This window comes from Podarcis tiliguerta (assembly GCF_965153285.1).
Source record: "Podarcis tiliguerta genome assembly, chromosome: 6".
Classification (NCBI taxonomy): Eukaryota; Metazoa; Chordata; class Lepidosauria; order Squamata; family Lacertidae; genus Podarcis; species Podarcis tiliguerta.
Genome location: NC_139539.1, coordinates 94,172,938 through 94,190,552, shown reverse-complemented (window position 1 = coordinate 94,190,552; position 17,615 = coordinate 94,172,938). Strand labels below are relative to the sequence as shown.

Below are 17,615 nucleotides of genomic sequence, written 5' to 3'. Positions count from 1 at the left end.
ATATTTGCATGGTGATAGTGCTCCTGTTGTCACCCACCTTGGATCAGCCTGTGACCCACCAGTTGAAGACCAGTGCTATTACCTGAATGTAAGTGCAACATCCTCAGCTGGTACCTTGCTTTGCTGTCCATTTTCTGTCTGCTTACTGGCACTCACTTTGCTTTTCACTTCCAATGAAGACTGACTCTCCTAGGGAAAGAATAGGAATACCTACAGTTCACTAAATGTAGGTAAGATGTTTTCTATGCTTGTTTCACAGATGAGGAATAGGATAATTGTAAAACCACTGCGCAGACCAACTGACACAGAAGCCGCAGGGCAAGGGAACATCTGAGACATATCTGCCCTATCTATTTGTTCAGGATACACAAAAGCACATGTATAAAGCAGCAAAGGCTAAAGCATTCTATCATCGCAGGCTTGAAAACCACTGCCCCATTTCCAAATGCCAGCTAACGGGTGTGGTGCCCAGGCTGCAACACAGGGCATGCAGTGGTACAGTTTTGAACTGCAGAAGCTCATCATGAGATCTCCTAGCCATGCACCCTACATATGTAACCGTGTTGATCCATTTTATGATAAATTTTATAGGGATCAGCTGACAATTATATAATAGTGAGCTGGCAAAGGTGGTGTAGTTGTCAGCCTATGGAATTTGGCTGGGGACACCTGGGTTCATATCCCTGATCTGTCAGGTGACATGGCCGCAATCTGATATATTGGTGCTTACTTCTGACTGCACGTGTTCAACTTGTATCACACACTAAGAATTAACAAAAATATATTTAGTCCACTGAAATGCAGCCTTTAGCTTCCAATTAGAAACACATGCAATCATGCAAAGTAATACTACCATTTAAACTGCTAGTGTGAGGTAGGAATACCCACCAAGGAAAGAGTACCTGCCCTCTGCTTGATTACTTTCCTCATTCTCCAATTTCCTCTATGCTAATCTGTCCCAAATAGTAGTACAACTTGAAAGCCTCATTATCACCTCATTCACGTGCCAAGAGGGGCGGGGGTGAGTTTTTCAATTACCCTGGCACTCTAACGCTATATGCTAAAGGAAAACAAAGCCTGAAAAGCTACAGAAGTCAGAATATTTAAAATCACTATAGTCTCAAAAATAAGAAGAGTTAACACTGGCAGCTGTTATCTAGAATACCACCTTTGTGTGAGGAAGCGCAGCAGCAGTTTCTTTTTCAGTCTCCTCTGTTCACCCTACAAAACACTCACCAGGCTCAGCTCCCGGGTTCTCTTCCCGATCTCCCTCTCCACCTGGTGCAGCTCCAAGCTCAGCTGTTCACTTGAGATCATTCCAGGCCACTTGGGAGGTGGCGGTGGGGGCTGTGGCTGGCCTGCCAAGGGGGTCGCCTCCCTCTGCAACAGCAGCCTGTTACTAACAGCCTAAATGCATAAAGCGAAGCACATACACAACTGAGCACAGAAAGAACACCATGCAGACATGAGGATGAGGCCACATTTCAGGAGTATTGCTTGGTTCCCAAAACCCAACCTTCCTTCCTCTCATGTGAAATACACAAATGGGTCATTACTCCCAAGAATGTTTCACACGCACATGAAGATCATCTTAAATCAGAAATACAGTTTGTGAAACATGCAGCCCTTTCCCCAAGCTTTGTGAACAATCTTTCATTTCAGCTTGTAGCATAGGTGGCGATGCCTGGATCCATGCTCTCAGGAAGATGCGAGACAGAAGCAAACAACACTGACGTAAGACGTTCATTGCTGAATCAGGCCAAGGGTTCATTTAGTTCAGCACTCTCTTTCTGGGAGGAGGCAGCCAGGAGCATCTGGAAAGCTCACAAGCGAGAAAAGATAGCGAGCAACATCCTGCTGTTTCCCCCAAAAATTCAGAGGTATACTTGGAACACAGAGGTTCAATTTAACTGTCACAGTTATTAGCAAGTTCTTTGTGAAGCTATCCAAGCTAGATGCCATTGCTCCTTCTTGAGGTAGTGAATCCTAAAAGGTAATCTGATGTTGTCTGAAGTACCATGTTCTTTTCTCTGTTCTGTCTCTACAGTCCACAGATTTCACTGCGTGACTGAAAGAGAAGCATGGTTGTGTCTCCTGTTTAAACTTTGTGAAAAAATCTGGCATGTGCAGGGCTTGGCCACCTTGCTCAAGGCATCTCACTGATTGTCTGTAATCAAGTTTACTACATGCTGGTGCTGTGGTGGAGCTGAAACCAAGCATCTGACTATAGTCCTGAGACGCCACTCACCCACATCCTGGTTTTGAAACAGTGTCTTTCTGTGATTTCTTGAAAGCTTACTAGAGGTTACTTAATGAGAAGGAGGTGATGGCAGTTAAGCCTCCTTAAAATATAGCTTCCCTATCACCAGTGATCTTCCCTTGCAACCTGTAGTTGCAGGAGTGGTGCTCATAATTTAAGAAGTGTTCATAAAGGGCAGCAGTGAGGCCAAACAGGCTTGGTAATTGGCTGACTGCATCCTAGAACATGCTCCATGTTACTGAGCAGTGCACAGGAGTCTGCAACAAATCAATGTTGAATGAATTGCTCCTAGCCTGAGAACCACTGTTCTAAAACGAATTATTTCTGCCTAATTTGCACTGATCTGGACCTAGCTGAACAAATAAAATATAAGCATGTTGGTATCTAAATGACATCTGAAATTAAGAATTGAATTATATACGTATATGAAAATGTGTTTGAATGATTTCATCTTAAAAGTCTTGGCACTGAAGCAATATTTCAGAAATGTCTGTCACAAAACAGTTCCAAGTATCTTTGGTCTTTGTTTTTAAGTTGCATATTATCTAGTGCAACATTAGGTAACTAAAACAACAACAACAGAGAGTAACAGTCATGTGGGTATTTTCAAACCATCCAATACTCCTCCATTGCACCATCAGCAAAGGCATGCATGCCAAAAGTAAGCACCTATTTCTCTTTTGTTCTTGAATAAGAGCACAATATTGCCAACAAATGCATCTTGCACACGGTGAATAAAAATCAATGATTTTTTTTTAAAAAAGGATTTTTTAAAATTTAAATCGGATTTTTTTTTATTTAAACCAGATTTTTAAAATAAAATGCTTCTGGAGGAAAAATATTTTTAAAGATAGTTTTCTATTTAAGTTACATTATAGTCCAAATTATTTCCATCAGGAAATAAGGATTTGTTTTAAGTTTTGCATGTGTGCTAAAACTCAGTCTAAAGTTTTTTTTTAATTGTTTAACTACATCAGTTAACAAACATCTATACATATGCTATAATATTATTGTTTTAGTTAAATAATTTTTTAAAATTGTTATTAAGGAAATTATTATTTTTCTCCTCCCAATAAAATACAGCAGAAAAGTTGTTGAAATATAAACAATAATTTCATAATTACCTGTCTTTGTATTTTTAATAGTATAACCAAAATCCGTAATTTTTTTACAGAACTGTAAAAACTACTCTGAAAATTTATTATTCCAAAAATGAAACCTTCATCTGGTTGTAAATATTAAGATTATACCAGCAAGAATGAGTCTTTCTGTTAAAAAATGATTAAAATCAAGTGTTACTGACTAGAAATTTAAATCAATTTGATTTATTTCAAATCAACCCTGATCTTGCATCTATCATTTCTGTTCAGGGAACCTACCAAGTTCATAAAAACCACCTGACTTTAGGAAGTCAGGCCTTCCTAAAATGAAGACTGCTTGTGATTGCCACTGCAGAAAACCTAAACTGAGGTAGCTGTAAACCCCCAAATAGGCAGCCACAATCTCTCACTGGTTTACTTTGCAAGAACACTTCTATTCTGGGATGACTATGAGCTACAGGTATCATTAGTGTTCATTGCTGTTGTCAGAAATATATATTTTCACCCTAAGAAATCAATTCAACTGTAAGATATACAAGATGACTTTTCAATAAATTGTGTATAACCATTGTTCAGCCTTAGACAGCTTGGGAAGATAAGGCCAACAAAAAATTAGAAAGGAAGCTCATTACCCAATATATCACTACTTTGAAGACCAGAAAAATACAACAATAAAGAGTGTGTGTGTGAGAAAGAGGGGGGAAATATAAAAGAATACAAAATCGGACGTCTGTAGACAACGGCAGTATTGGTGCCAGCATCTTTTGTAACTTTTAACCACACTTGAAATTCCTAAATGTTATGAAAACATATATAACAGAATCAGAGGAAAACAAATTATATTCCCATTGCGCTCTCTCTCTCTCTTTCTCTCTCTCTCTCTCTATCACACACACACCCAGTTTCTCAAGTCCCTTACTGCAAAAAGACTGGGGATACAAGCACCCACCTCCAATCCTCGTGTCTGCTGGCTAATCTGATGGTTTAGCTGCTGCAGTTCAAGTCGAAGCTGCTGTTCCCTCTCAGATGAGGGCAAAGGCTTCCCATGGCCAGCCACGTCTGTCATAGACAATCTCTCCCTTTGATGGCAGAGAATTTATTTGAAAAAGAAGCAAATGTTTCAGTACTCTCTTTTCAAGGCGTTAGAAAAAACAAAACTTGTATAGTATGTTCCCCTAAACACAGCAGGTTTGGATACTCTTACCTGTCACTAGGGCGTCCCTGAGAAGAAGGTATGTTTTGATGGGGTGAATATGGCGAACCTCCCCATCCACTGTGTGTTTCATAAGGGCTGTAATCTACAAAGCAATTGGAAAGGTCTATTAAAAAGTGCTGATTCAAACGACTTATATTAATGGCAGAGAAGATGACGTTGCACAGTTGCTAAGGCAATGTATGTAATATTAGCTGCCTTTTCTTTGCTTTTGTGAAAAAAATGTGTGTTGAAGAAAGTCTGCAAAAATACTGACAGACCTGGGTCATATTTTCCTCTCCTTTTAAAATAGCCACCATAAAATGTTTGGTGGCTGGGATGGGAATGGAGGAAAAGAACAAAGAGGAGTTGAACAACACCACAGAGAATGTTGGAGACCTTTAAAATACCCATTCCAGCTTTCAAAAAAGAAAGATAGAACTGCAGAAGGAGCAAAAAAACTCATTATGTCTAGCCTGGGAAAGGACTGCTTACGTAGGCTAAAGGGGTATTGGAGAAATCTACCTACTAGGAAAGAATCATCTTCATGCTGACTTTTGCATAACATTTAGAATTTGCTTGTCTGTCACTAAAAGGCTCGCCCACAGGTTTGCCACAGTGAGTATGCTGGATAAGTGGCAGTGCAGCAGGGCCATGTATCCACTTGGTACAATGTACCAAATGCCTCCATTTGCTTCTCTGCCCAAACTGCCCCTGTGTAACCTGAAATCACTGCACAAGGCAGAGCTCCCACCTACTCCATGCTGCAGACAAGCACTGGGACTCAAGGAGGAACTTCAGGCACACTCAAGGGTTTACGTCAGCTCACTGAGAATTGTTAAAAAGCCTCTCCCTATGGCATTTCACAAACCCATTTTCGGATTTCTCAATTTCTGAGCTGTTTGCCACATGGCATACAGGCTTTAGTTGAAGAAGGACAGATACAAACACCAGCTAGCTGTGGAATGGCTCGCAAGGTTGTGGCTGAAGGGAGGAAGCCCCTACAGGAAATTCTAAATTCGTGTGTCTATTAGCAACTCCTAATTCTACACTTCGGGACTGGTGAAAGTCTACTGTAGAAGAAAGCAGGCCTCCAAAGGGGTCCGCTGCATACCTGAAATGTTGCCTGGCTTCGTAGATGCCCCTTGAACTGCCATGGCTTGCATGGGGCCAGGGTTCTGATACATCGTCTTAGATGTACGTGAGATGGCACCGAACCTTGATACCGTAGGCCGATCTCCAAATGGAATAAGATCATCATCGCCAGTCTCTGCTGCTCTCCTCTGCAAATCCAAACGCTGGTCTCGCATCCCCTTGCTATCCACGTTCTGGAGGGGGAACCAAAAGGGTAGGGAATTATAAGCAAGATTCTCCATTTTGACTGACTCTTCTCAGTAAGAATAAAATTATCATTTCACAGAGAATTGGGGGTGGGGCATATGTGCAGAAAGACACTGTTCCAACAAATTTCTTTCAAAATATAGACACACTTAAAAAAATATTAACACCTTCTAGGATTTCTCTTGGACCCTTTAATATTTTAATATTCTATAATATTTTATAATGTGACTGTCCAAACCACTACCAAAGACAAATTAAAACATGTATATACTGCTGTTCTGTTGAAAGGTTATACCGTTGGAGCCCACTATTCTCCTTCCTCCCAGAATGCAGCATCTCTCACACAGCTGAGGATCTCCAAAAGGAGCAGAACACAGGGCTACATCCAAGCCCGTTCACCACTCCTGGTTAACCCCACCACCACCACACACGCCATTAAAAAATGGCTGCCCTCATTTTACTTGAGTGCAAATGGAGTGGCAGAAAGACAGGAAGGGGGGCGTTGTGGCTCAGCGCTAAGCATGCACACACAGGTTGATGAAGGAGGCAAGGCTAGAGCAGTGGATCAGATAGAAACACAGCAAACAGCCTTCTCTGAGTAGATACTTTATTCTCACAGGAGTCTTTAATTGAAAACTAATTTTTCACAACACACAAACAGTTCTCTTGTGACACATGGTTCAGAACCATAACACTAACTTTCTGCTCCATTCAGACAACAACATAGTTTAGAAAAAGACAAACAATGATTTGAGTCTTCAAATGCTCAGCCGACCAACCATACTTTAGAGATGTTTGTCTGGTACTATTTTCACTTCTCTTCACACTCAGCTTCCTAAGTTGACTCTCATTTCCATGGTGCCTCTAGCTCAGAAACTACAAGCCACTCAAACAATGGCTGCAAATATTCTTCAGAGTCTCCAATTCTGTACTCTTGGTCAACTGCAAACCAATGTCTGTCAATTTAGATATCATGACAAACCATATGCAAGCCTTCTTGCCTATGGTTTTTAGAGCATGATATTTGATCTGAGCTCTGATAATTAGAAAAAGGGACCCAAAATTGCACTGCAACAACAGTAATGATCCAAAAGTGGTCCACACCTTTTAACAAATAGTCTAGAGCTAGGATTTACTGCATGCTAAAGCCAATTTATTATAATCTGCCCTTCTGGTACAAGGCCCAATTTGAATAGCACCCTCTGGCACTGATCGTTTGGTCTTCTCTGCATGCTTACCCCCATCTCAACAAGTCCCACTGCTGCTGTGTCTTTGGGTTTTGCATCTTTGGTTCCAATGTAGGAGCCAATGGTTTCACATGACCAGGGAGAGTACTGGCTATAATCATTTCCTTTGTATTTGCCAGCTACCTTCAGATCTTCATCTATATACTGCAAAAAACACAAAAAAACAAAGTCCATTTTTGTAAGTGAAGGAGAAGAATAACATTCAATTATTGCAATAGTACTAAAATTAAAATTTAAAAAGCCCTATGTGCCTCCACTAAACATCTGAATTGACTCCAAAATAGAACTTGAGACAAAGTGGTTTCAAAGTGTTCAGACACTTCCAGTCTGACTATTGCATATGGTATTTCTTGCATAAATTTGCATAAAATGTAAATAAATGTGCCCGACATAGCAAGCCTAGTTAACAGCATTCTAATATTTAATGGGAACATGAAATATGGCTGTTAATACAAAAAACCTTCAAATATAATGAATGCACTCAATGTGCCACTAAAATTGGATGGCCATTCTAGTGGACTGGCCTAATTAGAAGTCAGCTCTAAAACGGGAAACTGATGGCACAGTATTTCTCTGATGCTCTCATTACTATGTCTCTAGCCCAGTTCAGACATGCTGCATCTGAAGCATGGTGGGCAAGGGAAAGAACGCCTTCCTTCCCCACACAATCTGACAAGACCCTCCTGCTTCCCAAGCCACTGAATCTCCACATGTGGCATAACATTTAAATAGGGTGCACATCTTTAAAATCCAATGTGCATAGGATCAGATCATGTGGACAATTCTTAGCATTCATCTGACATGCTGATCATGCTGTTCTGGCCAATGTATGTATGCACACTCTGTCCTACACATGGTTGGATGCAGTGAGATTCTGGCAGGACCTGGTTCAAATGCACCTTTCTCCCTGCATGTCAATTTACATACATTGTTCATTACCAGGCATGCACAAAGTCCGTTTCGGGGGCCTAATTCGGCCCACTGGTTGGTTTAATCCGGCTCCTGTGGCAGTTCATTTCCTGGGGGGTAAAATCCCTGGAAAAGGCTCAACAACTTCAATCCTAAAAAAAGGTCAACAACTTTGGTTGGCCCTCACGCATGTTCACTTCATCAAATCTGGCCCTCTTTGAAAAAGGTTTGGGCACCCCTGTTCATTACTAAGCCTACTTCCATGACTACTGCTAAAGCAACCCAACAGCTATATTTTAAAACCATGTTCACCTCATCAGTGTGTAAAGAGTGAGGCAGAGTTGGTGATGGTGCAAAAGGAGGTGGGGAGATGACCTTCCTTTCCTCTAGCTGGGCCATGATCTCCTTTCGTCGTCGGTGTAAATCATCTAGACTGGGATGAGGCTGAGGGGGAGGCCGGCTATAAGGCTCCTGAAGACAGAATATCATTTTGAAAAATAATACTTAAAACGTTTAAAATTTAAGACACAATCAATTATCCATTCTACAAGTGAATCTAAAGCTGAAGCCTACAATCCACAATTGTTAGATTTACATCAATGACAAAGCACGGAGGGGGTGTATTTTTGTCCAAATTTGAAGACTAGCATCCTTTATATTTGAGCAACATGCTCCAAAGGAGAAAGCAACTCAGTAATACAAACTGGTGAAAACATCAAACCATTGTTTATGAAAGTGGCTTGTTTCAACAACTGGTAGTTAAGAAGAACCACAGTCTTAAGGCTGAGACAGCACACTAAATTGTGATTTATCTAAAACACAAGTGGAAGCTTCCAACTTTTTTGCAGCTGTGCTAGAAGAAGGGTAGGAAAAGAAATCTATGGTTCATTCTCATACTGCTAAGTCATAGCTTAGTGTGAACATAGCCATTAAAGTTCAGAAGAAAACAACGAAGACACTGAAAACTGTTAACATACTAATTTTAGCATGCACAAAGTGCTAAGTAATAGATATATAGGTATTTCTTAAGTATATTTATATGAATAAAGTTATTTACAAGTTTCAAACCGCTTAGTGTATCCATTAGTTAGACATGGGCAGTTTTCCACAGTGGAAATTATTGTGCAGAAAATGATCTGGTCCCAGCCCTCAAACTACAGATCTTTGGATGAGGATGTGCTAGAACCCCACTTTGTATGCCTCAAAACATCAGAGTCAGGCTGGAAGAAAATATCATCTTGTTCCTCCAACAAAAACACCTGTGTTTCTGGAGCAAGTCTAAGCTGCCAGGAAGGAGCGAGTCTTTGGTCACTGTAGAAATATCTGTGCTCCCAATGAAAGCTATGGTTCTGGTCCAGAATTTTTTGAGTGGGAATACACTGCAAACTTGATCTCCCATTTTCAGCAACTGAGGGCAAGCCCTCCCTGTCTGTATGTCCCACATGGTTAGCAGAGGCAAAAAGAAATGATAAAAAATAAATAAATGTATTTTTAATTATAAAGGTTGCAAATTTAACCTTTTGTTATTGTAGAATCTTAGTTTCTTTGATGTACTTTTTATTTATTTAAATGAAACATGCATATGGGCCTAATCTAGATGAAAATCCCTACTTGGTCATGAACTTACTCAGTGGCCCTAATCAAGCCCAACTTTCTACTTCTCCCTTGTGTAAAATGGGATTTCATAGAGCTGCTGCAGGAATGAAGACTGTATAGCATTTCATAGACTAAAATGCCAAGCTCCCCCCCAGACAGACAAACAAACAAATTAACAAACAAGAAGTGACATATAGAACTCGTACCCTGTGATATGAAGGTCTGATCTGACTCAGATGTGGACCAACTGGATAGTAGCCTTCCATCTGTGGATATCTGTCTCTTGTTTCAGGTACATATGGTGACACAGCTGGTGGAGGAATTTCGATGGGCACAGGGCTTCCTCTGATGATTTCTTCCCTCTGGTACGGCTGGGGAGGGGGGTACATGCGCCGGCTGTCATAATGTGGGGGGTACATGGGTTGTCCCATAGGAGGATATTGTTGGGGCTGTGCACTGTACTGAGAATTCACCATGCGGTCCTGGAGGTATGGTGGGTAATGTTCTAAATAAGGAGGGCCTGGTTCAGGAACAGTCGGTGGAGGTCGGACAAATCGAGACATACACTGCGAAGGCTGAGCTGCAGGGTAATACACACCTAAATACACAAAATAAAATTTTGGAAAGGTGCTTTAAGGCAATTCACTCTTTCACCTGCTTCAGAGAACGGAAGTGGCAATAAGTTGTCACTTTAAATCTCCTTTATGTTTGAAGATGTTAATCCATTCTTACCAAGTTACAGCTGTTTGGAAAGAGCTTGGAAACACTTTGCATTATAACAATAGATCATCACTTGTCTTAGCTTTTGGCCAATGATGTTTTATAAATTACCATGAGGAAAACATGTGGAAGCCTCTCAAGGAGCCACTATAACTATGGGCCAATTCAGAGAGGTGTCTCTGAAAGAGTCCTCTCAGCAGTGATGCTAACAGGACAGTTGCTCATCTACTCACCCTGCTTGGGAGGGTGTGGCTCCCTTAGACACTAGCAGGAGCAGGAGTCACCAGGAAGACCCTGCCCTAAGAAGCCAGATGATGACAAGGGGGTTGCATAGGCAATAATGGCAACAATGCTGAGAGGGCTAGAATGGAATATATCCTTTTCTAAAAACACTGGCAATATTTTGTGTTGAGATCCCGCAGGAAAAAGGGATTGGCGAAGTTGTTGTTTGCCACATGCAGATAGGAAAACAACTTCAAAAGGATTAGATTGTCATAAAAGCTAGTGGGATGAGATAAAAGAACCTGGAGAACATGAGCAACTTTGTCTCACAGGATGTCACCTTTCACTATGTTTTCAAGAAATGGGTTAATTCTTGGGAGTGGTACCTATTTCTAAATATATGGCTGACACACAAAGAAACTTGTGAACTACCATCTGCAAGTGTGAATGCTTCCAGTTGGTGGCAGCAGTTTTCAACTCTGAAAGTTGCTACATCTAGCCAGACAGCTCTCTTCTGGCTTGATGAAATAAAATAAGGCACCGCATTTTTCGCTCTATAAGACGCATCCGACCATAAGATGCACCTAGTTTTTAGAGAAGGAGAACAAGAAAAAAAAATATCCTGAATCAAATGTTGTTGAAGAGGCTTCATGAGGCTATCCCTGAAGCCAGAACAGCAAGAAGGATTGCTGCGCAGCAATCCCTCTTGCTGTTCTGGCTTCACGGATAGCTGTGCAGCCTGCATTCACTCCATAAGACGCACGCACATTTCCCCTTACTTTTTAGGAGGGAAAAAGTGTGTCTTATAGAGCGAAAAATACGGTACTTTCATTTCCCTATCTGCAAAAATTGTGAATTTCACTTAAAATTTTCAATAAAATTTGTAAAAACACAACTTACTTGATCTTCTTAAATACAGAAGTGGTTGTGCTTATACACTAGATCTTAGCCAGAAGGCCAAGTAGTGATGGGTTGTTGGGATTATAAGGAGAGCTTGTCATCCCTTGCAATTCTGAATGTGTGAACCTCAACAACCTAGGATCGCTTACAAATGTGGATTCATGATAATTTCAGTTTTAGTTTAACAAAAAGAAGGTATCTAAGCTCTCCTAGTTACAAAGCATCCTCTGAAAAATGTGTAGGTCAGGGCTTACTCACAGGTAAGTGGGGCCAGGATTGTAGTCTAATATATCACAGTATCTAGCACCCCATCCTTCATCTAGGGCAAATAAATAAATAACATGCAAACCTTTGCCCCAGGCCCAAATTTTACCCAGGTGGCATTGTTACCTGATTGGTAAGGTGGAGATTCAAATGGTGGACCTGCTCCCCGAGGATCTGGGTAAAACACATCTGTTTGTGGAGCTGGATACAACTGGGAGCCTCGTGGCACCATTTGGAGTTGCTTCCCAACAGATATTGGAGGCAGGTCTGCAGGTCCTCGGGGGGCCACTGGGTGAGAGTTCACTGGTAAGGCAGATAGAGAACTCTTGGGAACGGATTCCAGCCTAAAAGAGATCCATCACAACATTAGAGCAGCTACAAACCTGGGATGAATCCCACTGAATATTGCTGCTTTGGCGCCTACATTGATTTGTACATTCTCAGCAACCAAGCATATGCAAGAGGTAGCAGAAGATGGAAGGTGGAAGCATCACCGCTGCCAGCTGATATTAAGGGAGTCCAGCTAAGGTTCCAGCAGCTGCGGCAATCCAGCTTAGAGAAACCTAAAAAGAGCCCTGCTGGATTAGACAAAAGACCCACTTAGTCAAGAAACCTGTTCTTATCAGGTGCCCATGGGAAGCAAGCACTCTCCCCCCTTGTGATTCCCAGCAGCTGGTATTCATTGGCATGCTGCATCCAATGCAAGAGACTATGCACAGCCATCACGGCTAGTAGTCATGGTTAGCTTTGCCCTGCATGAATTTGCCTGAATCCCTTTCGGAGCCAACCAAGTTTGTGGCCATCACTACATTTTGTGAGAGCAAATTCCATAGTTTAACTATGCGCTCTGTGAGGTCCTTTTGAATGGAAGTACTGCCACCTATATTTGAATATGTGTATGATGGTAACGCAGTCCAGATACAGCTGTGACCTGAATGCAGAAGCCATGTCTGTGCATCCAATTTATGCACACGCGGACTGCATTCTCTAGATTGGGCAGTTTATATGAACACCATAAAAAGGTAAACGTACAAGTCAGGAGGTGACCCAGGGGCACTGCTGCTAAGATGGTCAATTTTCCCGGGCTTCAAGGCTGAATCATAACTGGAGTCAGTTCCACGAGAGATAAGTTGTGTAACTGCGCTGCCTGTTGAAACAATCCCATTTGGCAAGGCAGAGGGTTTTCTGTTGGGCAAGTCCATGCTCCCTTCGTCTGAGAGGATAGCTGCTGCCGATAGGCCCACTTCATTCAGCTGGCCTAAGGAGGCACTCAGGGGTCTTCGAGGGACCAGACGTTTGTTCATCTTACGAAATCTTCAGGAGAAACATGTGAGGAATTATAGAAAAAGGATGAGCTACAGCTTTCTTTTCCCACTCAAATGCTAGAGCACAAACTTTAATTCAGGCATGACTACTGCAGCTGGAACACCCGCTATGCCAAACCTTATTGGTGCAATGAGGTCAGCACACACTAGGCACCGTGCAGCAAACACGGCTGCTTGCTGCTTATAAAATGTCACAAGGTGTTTTACTCAGTCGCTGGGATAGTGAATATGTAACTCGTATTTTCACTCAGTTCTGTCCTCTTTTACAGCCTGTAGCACACAAATCTTACTGTCTGTCTCCATCTCATCTCATTTCTCTCTCTAAATCAGGGCATAATTTCAGTTTGGCAGTAAAACCCACGCACTAGTATGGCAACAGTGGACTATCTAGGGGTATACTGGGCAAGATACTAGAAAGTTAGGAAGATTTTATATATATATATATATATATATATATATATATATATATATATATATATACCAGCTATAGAATTTAATCCTCTCACCACCATTTTATTTTAACTTTGTAGATTGCCATATCCAGCCCAACCCCCATGCAGATGATCTGAAACATTTATACCTTCAGCCCTAATCAATTATCCATTCTAAACTGGATACTCTCCAGCTCTGTTTGCACAATCTGATAAATTCACAATCCGAAGTAGAATAAGACATGGAATCTTACTTTTCTAGTTCTTCCTGCGAGTGTGCAAAGGTGCAGCTGGCCCCACGGGGGCAACCTCCTCTCTGCTTCATGTCTCGGCACATATATGTCTTATATTTGCTGTGTTGAGGAGGCTAGATCAAATGGGAAAAATAAGGAAACTGAAACCAAAATTCTCAAAGTCTACAATTATTCTGAAAATAATGCTCCAAAATAAATCCAGAATAGAAATAAAATAAAAACTGTGTAGATAGATCTCCAGAAAGAAAGCTTTGTTAGAGAACTGATAGAAGTGGGATTCACTATTAAGGTTGCAATCCTAAACAAATATGCCAGTGAACACTGGCATATGCAACTTATTTCCAAGTAAGCATGCACTGGGTTGTGCTGCATGTGCTGTGATAGCAGATTTAATCAATGGAATCCACCCACCTCTTTATTAATCCACCCACCTCTTTATTCAACACCCAGTGTTAGAAACTGAGATACAAAAGCTAGGAGCTAAATGGCACCTTAAACCTAGGTTATGGGCACAACAACGGAATGTCTAGGCGTGCTTTTTTTATAACAAGAATACAAAGTTGAAAATGAATGAACTGCAGCTAGAATGTTATGTTCCTTTTTCACATGGTCTAGTCCTTCCCCTGCCCACCCCCCATATATTCTCAAGAGGGTCTCTTCTCCAGTCTTCAGAGAGTACCTAGAAGTGGGGAAGCGGAAAAAGGTTCTCCTTTCCTTCCACTCTGCAGTTTCAATCTGAAATCTTAGGTGCAGTATCGTGCCCAGGGCTCAGAAACTTGCTCACACTAACGAAATTCCCTGTCGCAAAATGTGCCTGGGACAATGGGAGTTTCGACCACTGTCAACACCTTGACAATATTAGGTATGGAACCATTAGTAGATAATCCTTTTCCCAATGATGTAGCAATTCCAGGGTTGGAATTCCAATAAAGAGTTCCATTTTTAAGTTGCTTTTCTGTCATAAATTCTACTGTTTTAATGCGGATCTCATTTTTTTCTCCGTTCATGGTGCAAAATTTGCAAAGTACTACACAAACGGAAAAGTACTGCTAAATATTTCAGTGGTTTTAAAAAATATTTCACATCTAACCTGCCTGGTATGTTCTTCTCCTTCTACATCCCCATCAGCTATATGATTCAGTCACCATATCAAACCACTCCGGAGGTGAAAAACAGTTTATAGTTTTTTAAAAAAATAATAATTAACTATTATATTATTAATTATTAATATTTATATACTGCCCTATACGCACAGGTCTTAGGGTGGTTCACAGAAGTAAAAACTATGGCTACTGCAACGCAGTGGGGCAGTGGGGCACTGTATGCATGAAGGGAGAAGTGTAGGAGTCCTCATTATGTTCTCAACACTCCAACTATGATTTGGAAGTTGTTCCTAAAAGCAGGCTTATGACACACATGCACGCTCTCTCTCCCTCTTTGTTTTGACTTGCATTCTCTCAGCTTTATGTCTATGAAATATTACTCATACACAAATTATCATAGAAATTAAAGACAAGTAACACAAAAGAAGTATTACACAGTAGTGAGCTATACTGTACATAGCATAAAAGAAAACACTTCTTGTTCCAATAAGTTAGAAAAAGCCTAATTACCTATAACATTTATTTAATACTTGCTACCTCTCTCAAATTTTAATGTAATTAATGGCCATCATTTCTCTACTATTCTGAATTCTAGGTATGCTTAGAACTTTTTTTAAAAAAAGAAAACACTTTCCAGTGAGTAGCTTTGATTTTCTTTCTACAATTAAAAAGCTTAATGAAAATCTTCAAATTGCAATTTCCGATGTTTCCCTTAAATCACGTTAAAAAATAGTTACTGGGCACTCATAATCTGTGAAACCCACAGAATATGTAGTTCTGTCCTTAATAATTGGACAAAACGATCAATATGCACAAAATGTTATGACATCTTCTGGATTTTGGGATCCCAACTAGGATCAAACAAAACTAATTCGGATATGCCTGAGTATGTAGGCTATATGCCTAGCAGGATTTCTGGTCTTGGTACAGCTGTAAGGTAAAGGTAAAGGTAAAGGTAAAGAAAGGGACCCCTGGCCATTAGGTCCAGTCATGGCCGACTCTGGGGTTGCAGCGCTCATCTCGCTTTACTGGCTGAGGGAGCCGGCGTACAGCTTCCAAGTCATGTGGCCAGCATGACTAAGCTGCTTCTGGCGAACCAGAGCAGCGCACGGAAACGCCGTTTACCTTCCCGCCGGAGCAATACCTATTTATCTACTTGCACTTTGACGTGCTTTTGAACTGCTAGGTGGGCAGGAGCTGGGACTGAGCAACGGAAGCTCACACCGTCGCGGGGATTCAAACCGCGACCTTCCGATCGGCAAGTCCTAGGCTCTGTGGTTTAACCCACGGCACCACCCGCGTCCCTTGGTACAGCTGACCTCCATGCTATTATCACAATCTGATTTTAAAATGTGTCTGTTTCAGAAGAGCTGTGTCATGCACAAGGGGAGATAAGTCCAAAGTTGCCCAGGGTACACAGAACTAATTGCATGGTTCTTTGGGTCTATGTCTGAATGAGTTGTGATTTATGAGAGTTCAAATGCTTTGGAATGGCTATGAATATGTAACAGATGTAACAGATCCATGTTTCTTGCTGGATTCCACTATTTACACATTTTCACTGCTTTGATAGATGTGGGTTCCAGAACACCTTATAGCAAAGTACATTATACTTTCATTCAGTACCTTTTCAGTTAATGTGGCCACATGAAGAATTTTCAGACATGCAGGCAGCACAGATAATAGTTAGAAATGCTGTCCCAAACAGTAGTACTAATATGTAATATTTGGATGCTTTAAATGGCAAAAAGAGCTAAGTTCATTTGGCAAGGCAAGAAACCAAGTATTACATTTAAAATATTAACCGATACAGTGGTGCCCCGCAAGACGGAAAACCCGCAAGACGAAAGGGTTTTCCGTTTGCAGAGGCGCTTCGTAAGACGAATTTCCCTATGGGCTTGCTTCGCAAGACGAAAATTGATGAAAATTTTTGAGTTTTTTTCCCGCTCCCCAACCCCTTTTTCTGAAGCGCTAATCCCTTAAGCCTTTAATAGGCGTTAATAGCCCTTAAACTGCCAATAGCGCTAATAGCGCTAATCCGCTAATGGGCTTGCTTCGCAAGACGAAAAAACCGCAAGACGAAAAGACTCGCGGAACGGATTCTTTTCGTCTTGCGAGGCACCACTGTACTAAAGAAAAAGGTAGATTTCCACTTCCAAATCTTTCTTTTTCTTTATTTTTTTTCTTACAATGTTAGGTTAGGAAGAAAAGGGGGAAAGAGGGGGCTCACTTCCAAATTTAAAATTATATTATGATGTAGCATGTTTGACATGGATAAAGGAATGGATAATATTGAAAATAATACTAGATTGCTGGATCTGGAAGGATATGGTAGACAATATGGGTGGTATGCATATCTGGGGTAGAAAAAAAACACCAAAGGTACATAAAGTCTTTCTAAATTACTCCATAAGGAGAAGTTTATTTGGAGGGCTATATGCCTTCAGGTACTGTATAAAAATCTACTTGAAAGAAAAGCACCACTGTGGTTATCCCCTATAGAAGCTTGTGCCCAAAAACAAACATGAAGAAGAATTGGGGGACATATAGAGAATATTAAGTTATACTGGGTATAAACTTGAAAAACTAGAAGAAATTCAAGACTTGGTATTGGCTTGGTTTCAGTACCAAATAAACAAGCAATTTAAGAAGAATGCGTTAAATGGTTTTAAGGAACAAAGATCTGATCTCAAACTGGGGTTGCTTGAGAGTAATGAAAAACTGATTTCTAAAATGTATAAAATGTTATTA

General features: G+C 40.9%; 1 protein-coding gene and 1 long non-coding RNA gene across 7 annotated transcripts in view; one reads left to right on the top strand and one right to left on the bottom strand.

Annotated features, from left to right (window-relative positions):
• RC3H1 (ring finger and CCCH-type domains 1) overlaps nt 1-17,615 on the bottom strand; it is an 81,442-nt gene that overhangs the window by 10,707 nt on the left and 53,120 nt on the right. For 2 of the 6 annotated variants that reach the window (XM_083446273.1, XM_083446274.1), the window contains exons 9-19: nt 13,762-13,874; nt 12,784-13,065; nt 11,878-12,095; nt 9,852-10,243; nt 8,362-8,520; nt 7,132-7,284; nt 5,667-5,880; nt 4,565-4,658; nt 4,310-4,439; nt 1,237-1,407; nt 83-189 (exon numbers count right to left, since the gene is read on the bottom strand). In XM_083446273.1, the coding sequence (XP_083302399.1) occupies nt 83-189; nt 1,237-1,407; nt 4,310-4,439; nt 4,565-4,658; nt 5,667-5,880; nt 7,132-7,284; nt 8,362-8,520; nt 9,852-10,243; nt 11,878-12,095; nt 12,784-13,065; nt 13,762-13,874 (2,033 nt within the window). The remainder of the gene's footprint in view (nt 1-82; nt 190-1,236; nt 1,408-4,309; nt 4,440-4,564; nt 4,659-5,666; nt 5,881-7,131; nt 7,285-8,361; nt 8,521-9,851; nt 10,244-11,877; nt 12,096-12,783; nt 13,066-13,761; nt 13,875-17,615) is intronic. The other 4 variants (XM_083446275.1, XM_083446276.1, XM_083446277.1 and 1 more) reach the window with 2 other exon arrangements.
• Nucleotides 150-3,036, top strand: LOC310680139. Its single transcript, XR_014512660.1, has 2 exons — nt 150-230; nt 2,048-3,036. It is a non-coding gene; the product is annotated as an uncharacterized lncRNA (long non-coding RNA).